General features: G+C 45.6%; 1 protein-coding gene across 1 annotated transcript; it reads right to left on the reverse strand.

Annotated features, from left to right (window-relative positions):
- Positions 1–2,252: 2,252 nt before the first annotated feature.
- On the reverse strand, positions 2,253–9,389 carry LOC146200485 (iris-like). Its single transcript, XM_084592377.1, has 3 exons — positions 9,181–9,389; positions 6,733–7,022; positions 2,253–3,154 (listed from the first exon to the last, which is right to left on the reverse strand). The coding sequence occupies exons 1-3, from the start codon at positions 9,387–9,389 to the stop codon at positions 2,253–2,255; spliced, it is 1,401 nt and encodes a 466-aa protein (XP_084448503.1).
- Positions 9,390–12,454: the final 3,065 nt, after the last annotated feature.

Raw genomic sequence — 12,454 nt, forward strand, 5'->3', positions numbered from 1 at the left:
ACTGAACGTTCCTAGGCATTTTTATTTCTTAACTTGAGGTTTTATTGTGTCGGCGATTGCTTCGATTTAGAAGCTTCTAATTATTTTCACGTGGTGGTGAGCGTGCCGTAGGCTACGAACGATGTGAAACGTGTTGCACTGAAATAAAACTAAATATTGGGTTGAATAGCGGCCGCACGAAAATCAAGCCACCCGATGGCGTCAATAGCAGTAATCGTGCTCGTCCGTCGTCAAACTATAAATGCCCTTTGCATTCGTCTCAAGCCACCCGATGGCGTCAATAGCGGTAATCGTGCTCTCGTCCGTCGTCAAACTATAAATGCCCTTTGCATTCGTCAGGACACAATTACAAATCGACGAAGAAGGAGGAGGAGGAAGATGAAGAGGAAAGGTAGGAAGACATCCAGATAAGTAAAGCCACGCAATTTCACTAGAAATAAGTGGAACATTGTGGAAACAAACCATAGTGACTGGAATTGTTCTAGGTACATCTCTGCGCGTCTTCCGCGACAAATAAAATGACAAAGCTGCGTCCCAGCGATGCTGGTCGGATATAAACAAAGAACTCAAAATATTTCTCTGTAAATGCAAAATAAGGCCGCATGTCAGCGGCTGCCAAAAGAAAAAAATAAATATTGCGAACATTCGAGGCAATATTGCTATTGGAACCGATCTGTGACATATATCTGTGCACGCAGCTTCACCGTGACGCGCAAAAATACCGCAGTAGTTTGCTATTGCCGCCATTTTGAGTCCAGATAAGTGTTTCCACCTGTATGCCTTTGTATGACACCTTAAAGGTCATACAACTTCTGTAGTGGTTCATCAATCATTATATTGGTGCTTACCGCGTGTATCGAAGCTTTATTACGTCTCGCGAAACGAGGTTGCATACTGTCTCAAGCGGCTGCCATGGCATTAGATGCACCAGTGAAATTCTAATGATTCCGGTCCTCGTACTTATGCACCGGGCGTGCAAAGATAAACGGACCTTGCTTGGTACGTCCGACTTGAAAACGCAATATAGGCAGCTTCGACACGCCTATAGCTTATAGTGCGTTTTCATTTTTGTGAAATCATGTAGGGACTTTAATGCTCTCCTGGCGGAAGGGATGTACGCCTTATCGAATCCATAAAAAGAGATTGTGACCATGATTCTAAAACTACCATGCCACCCCAAATGTAATGCCTCATTCTCGCGACATTTGAGGTTCAATAAATAATTATATGATGCCTTGTTTCGACTAACAGCATCAGTTATAGGATTTATATCTACGACAAACTACCTAACATCAAAGGTGGGGAGGGAATTAGGCTCTTATGTTTACAAAGGCCTTTTAAAAAATATTGGGAGGGGTCATCTCTTTTAAACATGTTTATAATGCGAAAATACTCGCTTTTTACTACTTGTTTTAACTCAAGGTAATTGCTGTCTTTTTTTATACGATACTTGCTTGGTACAAACTTTCTGTGGCTTGTCTGGTGCACTGCAGTTTCAGGCCATATATTTTCCTTTCTCGGTCACTTGCTCAGGAGCGGCCGTTCATCGTCACCGAAAATTTCAAACTTCCTAGAGTCACTGGAAAATTTTCAGAGTACTGCAAAGGTGCCCGCGGCGCCATTTTCCTTTCAGACTTCCGGACCCAGCCGCCGTCTGAACGGCGAGTGACAGCATTCGAAGTCTTCTAACATGTTTTTAAAGTAGCACGTGACTGGAGTGAATGCCAGGAGTGATTAACTGAGTTTGCCGATAAGCGTCTAAGCCTTTCTCAAACACGCAACAGTCAATGCGACACTTAAGGTTATATATAATGGCCCTATAAAGGTAACATGTTTTGCAGCTATGTTCTGATGAGACTGTCCTTAATACTGTTTTCAATGTGTTTTTAATAACCTCGTGAACAATGTTTTACGTGTATTTTAGCATACATCAATTCCTCTCTTTTTTTCTGATGCAGGAAGTTGCAATTTCAGGAAAGCTGGTGCTTTTTCAAGAACACCATGTTTATAGTTGTCCCGCTACAAAAATTAAAAATATCGGCTAAGCGTCGTAGTGCACAAAACACTGAGAAAACGGCCCTGTAAGAAAGATCACTGATGTATGTATGGAATATATTTGAACTCGAGCTTAAGGACAGAAATGGAACCCTCTAGGACATCACCGAATGTACAAAGTTGAAGCAAGCAAGGAAATTCAATGTATTTATTGTGATTCTCTCTAATATCGGAAAAACATTACTGTGTTGAAAGTGTTATGGAACGTGAGTGAAGGATCCCAACAAGAGGACGGTATCAGGGTCGCGAGCGAGAACCATGAACAGAAACGGCCTGTCAACCGTTAGCTTTAGGACACATTTGCCCGTGGTGGAGCAAATAGACCGCTTTGGTACCGCTTCGACCTCCGTTTTGGGTCCTCTGTGGCCGGCTCTGAAGACGGCAAGGTGCTTCGCCGCGGACACTCTGAGCCCCACGATGCGTGCAATGTTGACGAAATCAGCGGAGTCTGTGAAGGCGTCCACTGCCCCCATCGGTGGAAGGTAGTGCTTGAGGTCGGTGAGGCACTTCACTTTCATCTTCGGAAAAGTGACCTCTACCAGGCCGCGCTGCTCGAGCCGGCTCAAGCACGTAAGTATCACCGCGGCGTTCAGGTTCCTTTCCAAGGCTGCCAAGTTCGTGGAGGGCGCGGGAATGAAGATAGCTAAAGAACGCCGCGGGTCCTGGTACGGAATGTCCAAAACGATGCCCTCGAAAGCATCGCCTCCCTTAAACTGTGCGAACTGGAAGGGTCCCCTCATCGTCAACACTTGGACGCAGTCGCCACCTTGGCTGTCGCTCGTGTTCTCTGGGTGGAACTCTCCCATTGAGCATTTGGCTCCTTCGGCGGCGAACCAGCGCGAGCCAAAGCAGAAGACACTGGCCAGGACCACGAATGTGTCCAAGTCGATGCTGTCTCCGGCGAACACGTCTCGCTCGAAGCAGAATCCGGTGAGGGCTCGGAGAAAGCCGTCCATGGCTAGCCGGCTCTGTTCGGGGCTTTCGGCGAAGTCCTGGATGTGCACGTGCATGTCCAGGCTTGACAGCGGATCCTTGAAGTCATTGGACACGCTCACCCGGGCGTCGTGATACAGGCCGGTGTAGGAGGTCACCATAAGGCCTGTGATAAGTAGTAAAAATATGTTGATTGGGAAGAAAACTGATAACGATGAAGTTTTACGCATTGTAGTGCCATGGCATATGGCGTTTTCACGCGAACTAGTTTGAAAGTAAGACCCATTCACTGAAAAAATTGGTGTATGCACACGAAGCACCAGTAAAAGGATGATTATAGCTGAAATTAGATACATAGTGGCGTGGCGTTCCAAGCACTACATGCTCCACAAACAAATCTACAGCAATTAGTTTGTCCATAACCCCACTTCGACCACGTCCCTATTGACTTATGCGGACCACTTCCGTACTATGCCGCTGGCAATGTTGCGCCACCTATCCGACGTACTGAACGCCTGACGAGGTATGCAGAACCCGCCACCCCTTCCAGCTGCTACAACGTCACATGTACACTTTAAGAATTGTGTGTGAAATTACAGGTATGTTTAAAGAGACCTTCCGTTTCCACGCAGAGAGTATCTCTTATACACCACTGACTGCAATACATCCGCGACAAAAATTTAAAAAAAAAACACTAATTTTCTGGTGTGTAGCCGAAAAGTCGGCTTGGTTGGAAGGTAAATGATTAGAGGTACACATGCAGTTTAGTCAATTTCCTGTCGCAAAAAGATTCTTACTTTACCAGTAGATACATGCTAAATCTAAGAGAAATGGTATGCCAACCAAAAAGGCGCTATCCGAAGAACGGCTGCATAACAATTTTATACTGCGAATGGTTACTAGTGGCGCCACATTGCGGTCCATTTTCGGTGCCTATGAGAGAAGGAAGGGTGGCTCACTGCCACAGTGGTATCTGTTAATGCAGGCCGTTCTTGCGCTCGCCTTTTCGGTGGCTAGGCAACGGCTGTTGTTGTTGTTGTAGTGGTTATTTATTGTATGTACAAAAGGAAAGAAAGATGTTTGCCAGCCCTGGTATCTGCTATCTTATATCTGAAGCCCCTGAACTGGGGCGGCGGAAATAAAAGGATAGCGAGGAGAAGCTAGAGGAAATCAAAGAGGTGAGTGATAGGGAGAAAGAAAAGGGTAGGTAAAAATAAAAGAAATATATACACTAAGGACAACTTTATGGGTACCATTGAGTATTGCCCGCGCCTGCAGACTGATTTTCGTGCAGCGGGGTAAGGCTTTCTTCTTTAAAATGCTGTTCACTGACAGAAACTGAATCTGTAAGCAATTTTTCTATTTCCACAGAAAGAGAGCATGCGAAAACAGGGAAGGGTGAGAAGAAAAAATATACATCGGTCTGCTAGCTACAACATGAAAAAAAAACTTGTGAAATGACAATGAAGTATAAGACATAAGCTACTTTCACGGATAATTTCAGCCAGTATACATTCTCCTGCAAGTTGTAAATAGAAGAAGAACTGTTAAATTGCACATGATTTCAGAAACGTATCAGAACAGAACATTTTGCCAGGACAGCTGTCAGCAAACATCTGCACTTCTCAAGAAGAAATTTTAGTGCAGCCTCCATTACAACGCTACGGCTAACTTAGTGAACTGCTGGGTGACAGTTCACAAAGTTAGTGCCGTAAAAGGTCTGACGTCGTACAAGTTCAACTCAGCAAGTGAAACATAATTCACCGAAGCTGCAACACCTATATATCATCTGCAGACTAGGTATTCACCTAACGCTTTACCCGTACCTTTGGCGACATGCTCTCTTTACACTACTCTTCACACTACTCACATTGGGATCTCGTCTTCGCAGATGTAACGTACGCGTACAATAAAACTACGTAGTCGACTACTGCTCTCTCCTTTCTGACTGCCACCCTTCTGCTCCACTCATATCATTCTTCTATACCAACCTGATTTACCCTTGTGTACCCTTGAATCCATTGCATCCCGACAGGCAGGATTTTGTCACCAAATCACCCGCTTACTATAGCGACTGAAACCTGGCCCCGCCAGAAATCTCGCCTCAACAACCATGACACGACAATGCACTTCTCTGGCTCTGGATCCTATCACGCACCCCGGACTCTCTAAATATATGTCAAACATCAAGCACCCTTCCATGTCCTGGAGCGCATCTCTCCTGGAACAATAAATCTTGATTCATATTTCCTATTAGTTAAATTGTGGAACCTCTAACGCCCTCTTTTCCCCGCCGGCATGACACGAGACTGTGCAAGTCCAGTGCCTTAAGCTTGGCAATCTTGCCAAAAACATACGTCGTCAAGGTCGTTACTCTTCTCAGCAGGGGCACATATATATAAGAACACTCCCCGAATTGTCTTACTATCGCCGTGTGTGCTCTACCTAGTGGTCCATGGACTGCTTTCGTAATTGCTCCTCAGGCCCCCATATTTTTATTAAGTCTGTTCTTACGTCAGTTTCTTTTGATAGCGTGGTGATTTATGGCAGAAATGGGCATGGGCAGGACATGTAGTGCGAAGAGAGGATAGCCGATGGTCGCTTAGGGTAACAAACTGGATTCCAAGGGAAGGAAAGCGTAGCAGAAGGCGGCACAAAGTTAGGTGGGCGGATGAGGTTAAGAAGTTCTCAGGGGTCACGTGGATGCAGCTAGCACAGAACTGGGTTAAGTGGAGAAATATGGGAGAGGCCTTCGCCCTGCAGTGGGTATAATCAGGCTGATGATGATGATGATTATGAGGTGATTTAGACTGTGTGCACTCTGAAATTTTGCTGATTTATCAATATATAATGATCCTTGCGTATGAGAACCGAAACTGTATTTCTCCAAAAGGTCCTCTGCTGCAATCGCTCTTGCAGCTACGACACGATTACGGCGCCTGGCTTCACGGTCTGCTCTAGAGCTGAGATTGTCGGGTTTGATTGTCATTCTAGACCCATTTTTATTTTTTTTCAAGCCCAATGCATTTACTTCAATACTTGTCTTTCTATAGGCATTTCTGTCATGCTGGGCCCTTGTAAATAAAATGGATATAATGTATGTATCATTTTGCAAAATAACATCACTCCCTGCATGAACTCAACCTTTTCCACCATGTTCTGGGATTCTTTGCACACGAACAGCATTGATACTGGTGTTAAATGTTCTCCGCTGATAGGAAGTTTCAACCTCGTATCTGAATGTCTCCATAAAACAATCTCACGACGTGTTAACCAGCTCAATGTTTCGCGTCGTGTTGTATAGTGCGTTGAAAATATGGCATAAAACAGTTAATTTGTTTTTAAGGACAATGCTCTAATGACTTCAAACAAAGAAGTCACAGCTAAAAGCATTGTACAGTAAAAAAAATGTCATATTTCTTCCATCTGCATGAGACATAGCTACGCGAGCATTGTACAATGGACGTTTTTTGCATTAAACGCTAGACTCATCAGCTTCGGAGTAAGCTCAGTACGGTGGGCTGGCAAACCATGACGTGTGCGCACTCGAGCATATATTTCTAATCACATGTGCTCATTGACCTCAACTGTGCCGGCCTTACAGCGGGAGCTCCAATGTTAAGAACAGAATGCACGGCACAGTTGTTTTTCTCCTAACAAGACAGTTGGAAAGCTTCGGAAGTTTTTCTTCACTTCTTCAATCTGCGACCAATCTGGCTTGAGGAGGCGCGATACACGCCCTACCTGAGTGCGTATGTCGGGTCTTGTGGAAGTCCCGGCAGAAGAGGTGGGTGGCATGACAGTCGAAGCGCACCACAATCTCCCCGTCGTCGTCCGAGTGGAGCACGCGCGCTATTTGGCGCCGAGTGGCGCCGCCGGAGCCGTGGTACATCATGACCAGCATGCAAGACAGGTACCAGGGGGAGAGGAGGACATTTCCCCCTTCTTTGCGCATGCGCAAGTACAGGTCCAACGGGAACTGCAGCAACGGCCCGGCCATCTCGGGCTCGATGTTGAACGGGGCGCGCAGGTACCTGCGATCCAGCGTCATTTATGCCTTCAGAGGCATTTCATTAACATGCAGAAAAGGAACAACCAGATGGAACTAAAACATTACAAATTTTTGCAGCTACTCTGTGTGAATGGTAGTGGATGCAGTTTACGGTATTATGGTGTGGGCGTTACAGTCGGGCATCATCAAAAGTCACTTCGCAACAATAGAAAAGATCTATCTTCAAAGACGGTCCGAGCAAAACTCTGGCCAGCAAAAGTAAAGCGTTCGTGATGCTAGGACTGTCTTCAGACTGCACCAAAACGAACCCAGCATCGGCCACATATGCATGTAATCCTACTAAACTCATGATAGCAGGTCACTGATTCTACGGGTTCCGATGAAAACGTGCACGTGTCTCCAGAAGAGAAGCGCCAGGAAAAAAAGTCCCTATTTGCGAAATAGGACAAAATGTCCCTAAACGTGTACAAAAGTACCGCAAGTTGATGCTTTCGCCTCGTATGATGCGCCAGGCTTATCAAGGATGAATTTAGTGCCACTGACATTTAATCATTTCACGTTAAATATTGTTGTTTTATGATTTTAGTTTGAACATTACTTGTTTTTTCCTGCCTGCGTTTTTTCATTCCCACTTGCGCTATAGACGTAGACTTCGTATATAGCACTTTCACCCATCGGCTTGCAAGTGAGCGAGCATATGGAAGGCATTCATTACAAAGGATATAATGGCAGCGGTAAAGAGAGGCAGCGCCTCGTCTTCGATTTTTATTTTTATTTTTGTTACCGAAGGAGAGGCGCTCTGATCACCTGCTGCGGGGTGATTTCGGCGATGCTTTAGGGTGGCCATGGTCAACGACCTCCCTATAGCATCTCCATCGCTCCTAGAAATGTAGAAAAAATCCTACTCCATCACCTTAAGAAGAGTTGATCATCGTTACTAGAAGGTGTGCGAGCTTGTTCTAGTGAAGCCTTCAATATTGGGCGTCTGATGTCTGTGCGGTCATGTCTGTGAATCTGTGAAGGCGCCAGCGTGTCGTCTTTGTCAGGAGCACTTGAGGAAGCAGATATCAACTTGGACATAGCAACAAGCCTACCTCGACGACGGCGGTCAAGGCCCTGCGCAAAGCAACAAGCTAGCGTTTCATCGGATACCCAGGTGCGGCGAACGCTCCGGGAGTCTGCCCTTGAAATTACGCTCTTCCCAAAGGCAGCGGTGGAAGAAAGAGGCATGCAACCGCCAGCCCCCGCATTGTGCGTCAAGAACCAGGTCTACCCGTGGGACGCTGATGACGTATTCTCCCACGTGCCGTGGCCTACGTGAAAGAATTCGAAAGGTGTGTCTTCATGGTGCTGAGTGCAAAAATGCCAAGTGGTGCTCTTCGATTGGCCAATGCTCAATAACAAAGAATTCCCTATCTAGGTACCTAGGGACAAGACAGTGTAGAAAAACCGGCGCATTTCTGGGGACATTGACAGACTTTCTCTAAAATCTCTACCATCATGTAAATAAATTTGCACTGCTCCTCGCTTCCGTGGTGCCTCGTCGTCTCGTCTCGTTGGCGTTCGCTACCTCCGGGTCCGGCCCTGCCGGCGTCTCAACAGGCGGTTCCCCAAGACTGCTACACGCCAAGCCGATTGTACCTTTCTAAGTGGGTAACATCACCCAGCTAATTAGGCCTGTCTTTATGTAAACTGCTTAATGAATATCGGAAGTGGGAAAGATGCACTCTGAAAATAAACTAGCATGGCAGGTTGCGCTGAGCTCTTTCACCGTGCTTTTTCGCAGTCAGTAACTTTTGCAGTTCCTATAAGCATGTCGGGTATTCAGAGGTCCCAGGATCCAACAATGCTGATATCTAATCTACAATACAGTAAATAATGAAATACAGTCTAATTATTTGCGGCATGACTACAGGAAAAAATCTTTATGGACAATTTTTGCTTTGGGCACTTTTTTCCTAGCGACCGCTTCCTCGGGGGCTTTTTCTTTCGAAGACGTTATTTCTGGGGACTGTAGCTTAGCTTTCGGGTTCAGTAGATACGTCGCAATAATACAAGGACAATAATTTTGCGACAGCAAACTGTGGAAGTAGCTACGACTGACGCGCACTGTTTAGTGCATCGGATGGCTCCCCTTGAACTGAACAGGGTAGCTAGCTGAGAGCGGAACAAATGCCTACCGCTCGATGTGGCTGCAGGGTTCAGCGGCACGGCCCGGTGGTTCGGCGGATTCCTGGGCAAGGGCGGCTTCCAGGCTTCCCGCCGAGCTTGTTGCGTAGCTGACCGAAGAAGAGCTGGTGCTCCAGATGCTCAGCCGCCCGGGACGCGGTGACGAAGGCCTCCGCATCAGGCAGCTCGAACGGCGGCGGAGCGACTGTTTAGAGGACATTGCTGCTTCTTCAGCTGATGTTGCTTCTGCACGCGGAAGGCGTGCGCGGTACGTTTTCTTCTTCTACCTTGATAAATGGCACATATCCACGAAGAGGGTTAGGCCAGGGTTCAGTGAGGACTGCCAGATGACTGAATTAGTGTAATAAATTAATTATCAACTAAACACAAACCTTAGATAACAGAATTGAATGAAAGGAAAAAAATACGTACAAAAATTTGGAGCTTCGTAAATTTTGAATACAATTAGCAAGGGAATTTGTCCGTAGCAGTGATGCAGTTATGTAAATACTGACTGAGGCGACGCAAATCCTCTCGCACTCGCACCAACGGAGAGCAAAAGCGGGACAGGCAAGGTGAATCATACTTTCATGAGCACCACGCAAATCGTTGCACTTCTACATCGACGGTTCAATGAATGCCATGAGTTCTTCAGGCTCCATGGTCATACCCGCAATTACTAAGAAATAAAAGTTAGAACAATTCACCGGATTTCTTCAACAGCCGCAGAGCTAACCGCTCTTCGTATCGCAATTAGATGGATGGATGAACGGAATAAAGAAGCGTCCCCTTTGAAACGGAGTGGTAGCAGCTGCTATCGTGCTCATTTTTCCTATATATCTTAATTATTGTTTTAGAATGGCCGTAGACATGTCAGTCAGCAGAGCCCTCAGCGGTGGTCTATTTTCAAAGATTCAAAAGCAGCCCTGCAAGCCTTAAAAGCGGCTATTCGCTGTGGAACCCATGAGCAACTCGTCGCGGAAATACGACAACTTCATCACCGTGCATAAATGAAGGACAAGACATCATCTACCAATGGCTTGCAGGACACAGCGGCATAGCGGGCAATCTCCGGGTAGAAGAGGTTTATTATGCAAATCTGATGACTTGGACTGTGTTGCTGTCTTACTGCATTGCATTTCATTTACCTCATTGCATGAAGGCATTTATTCCAGAACAGCTTGCATGCGTGAAGAGAATGATCCGCGGGGTTGATTCATCCGCTACGCCAGTAGAGATTCTTGAGGGCATTCATGAGGCCGGTGTAGGTATCATGTCAGTGTACCGCTATAACAGACAGGCTGGAGGCTCATGCGTACCAACGGAGTCAGTGATTGCCACATTTGCAGAGTCCTCTTGCCCAAGTCAAATTAAAGATAGGCCAATTATATACCGGGTTGACATGTTGCATCCTCGGCCATTATAATGCAAAATTTGCTGGGTTTTGGGCACAGTGCCAAAGCGTGCAAGTCGGCAACGCGATGCCGCGTTTGCAGCGGTGATCATGCTTCAGATCAATGCACATCTTAGTCTATTAGCTGCTGCCTTTGCCAATGCAGTCACACAGCGGATGATCCCACTTGTCCAAAGAGGGCCGATGAGCACAGCGGCCTGGACATTATTCATAGCGACAGGTGCTTGCGCGCAGAAGCTTATGCCATAGTAGCAAAAAAACAGAGTGCATACACAAATGTTTTTCGCACCTCAAATTATGATGTTGAAACAAACTTAACAAAGTCGGACGTAATTTACGCTCAGGCTGCATCGTCGTCCTTAGATACTCTCACCCCGTCTACCTGCTCGATTTCCTATAAAACATTAGATAACATTCCACCTACCTCCTCTTCTGCGTTTACGCCTGCGGAAGCAAACGATAGTGACTCAATCCCTATTTCTACCGCATGTCAGTAAGATGTTGAGATAGCCTGCCCTTCTCAGAAGCATCGTGCTTCCTCTTCTTCTCATAAATCGGACCATCCGCATGTCAAATCTAAGAAAGGTAATCAAGGAATTGCAAAGAAAACGGATATGTTGAAAGAGGCTGTTGCTGCCTCATTTTTAAAGCAATAATCACGGCGGGAATCTCTGTACTCCAGTGGAATTGTCGCTCTATCTTATCTCCTTTCGACGACCTACAGCACCTTATTCTTAAAATTACCTCTGATATTATATTACTCCAAGAAACTTGGCTCTCTCTTAATCGTCCTTTCACAGTTAAATATTACCGTGTTTTTAGAGCTGATCGCCCACACGGCAGGGGCGGAGTCTTGTTAACATTCATTTCAACAAATCCAGTTCATCGTGCTAAAGCTGTTCATGAATTTATTGGGCCTGATTGTGAGATACTTGCCGTTGAGTTAATTGTGCCGCAGTGTGTCCCGGTCATAATTTCAAATATCTACTTTCCCACAGGCGTCCGTAGAACAGATTGTTTAGAAGCTTTGCTGACAATTAATTCAAATGCAATTTTGACTGAGGACTTCAATTCCCCTCATGTCATATGGGGTTTCAGAACAGACTATAGTAGGCAGTTACTTTGGTCTTGGTTGTCTACAAATGATATTCAATGTTATAATAGTCGCGCCTATAGTTATATGAGAGCAAATTTTCATTCAGCTATTGATTTAATATTAGCCACAAATGGTGTTGGAGTATCATCGTGGTCTACAATAGATTTCGGAACGTCAAGTGACCGCACTGCCCTATCACTTTCAACATTGCATGTAATTCGATTAGGTCAACTGGTACATCGTGTAAATTTGTCAACATTACCCTGTTCAAGAAATGTCTAGGAGAGGTCTTCAGGTCATCTGCCCCTTTTAATCAATCGAATCGCGGTCCTGAAGTATTGTCTTCAGTTTTAGACGCAACTTGGCGATCAGAGATTAACGTTCAGTCTGCCGTTAAAAACAAGACTCCTTCGAGCTGGTGGAATGAAGATGGTGAAAATGCCTATCGTCAGAGGAAAGCCACATGGAGGCGCCTAGCCCATAATCAGTGCCCAAACAACTGGATTAATTACAAATTATTTGCAGCTTCGTTTAAAAGAACAATGTTCAAGGCTAAGGAAGAATATGCGAATCTGAACACCCATTTGTCTAACCCAGTCAACCGAAAATCTCTCTATAGATACATGGCACGTACAAAAGTTTTGCCCTCCTTTCATACCGCCTAGTCCACTGTTTTGTCTAAAAAAGAAGAATCAATTGCCCGAGGCCTTGCGGCGCGCTTTCAAGCTTGCACTACCTTTTCTTCGGACCGATAGCAGTTTGGTATAAACTTCAC

The sequence above is a fragment of the Amblyomma maculatum genome, chromosome 2 (assembly GCF_055883805.1).
Source record: "Amblyomma maculatum isolate TAMU_Amacu chromosome 2, ASM5588380v1, whole genome shotgun sequence".
NCBI classification, from domain to species: Eukaryota; Metazoa; Arthropoda; class Arachnida; order Ixodida; family Ixodidae; genus Amblyomma; species Amblyomma maculatum.

Bases quoted from the DNA above. Each gene is read 5' to 3' on its own strand.
- LOC146200485 (XM_084592377.1), bottom strand. From the start codon at position 9,389: ATGTCCTCTAAACAGTCGCTCCGCCGCCGTTCGAGCTGCCTGATGCGG. The intron at 7,023-9,180 runs GTAGGCATTTGT...GCTGGATCGCAG, and splicing joins CCCTGCAGCCACATCGAGCG to GTACCTGCGCGCCCCGTTCA. The intron at 3,155-6,732 runs GTAGGGCGTGTA...TACTTATCACAG, and splicing joins GACCCGACATACGCACTCAG to GCCTTATGGTGACCTCCTAC.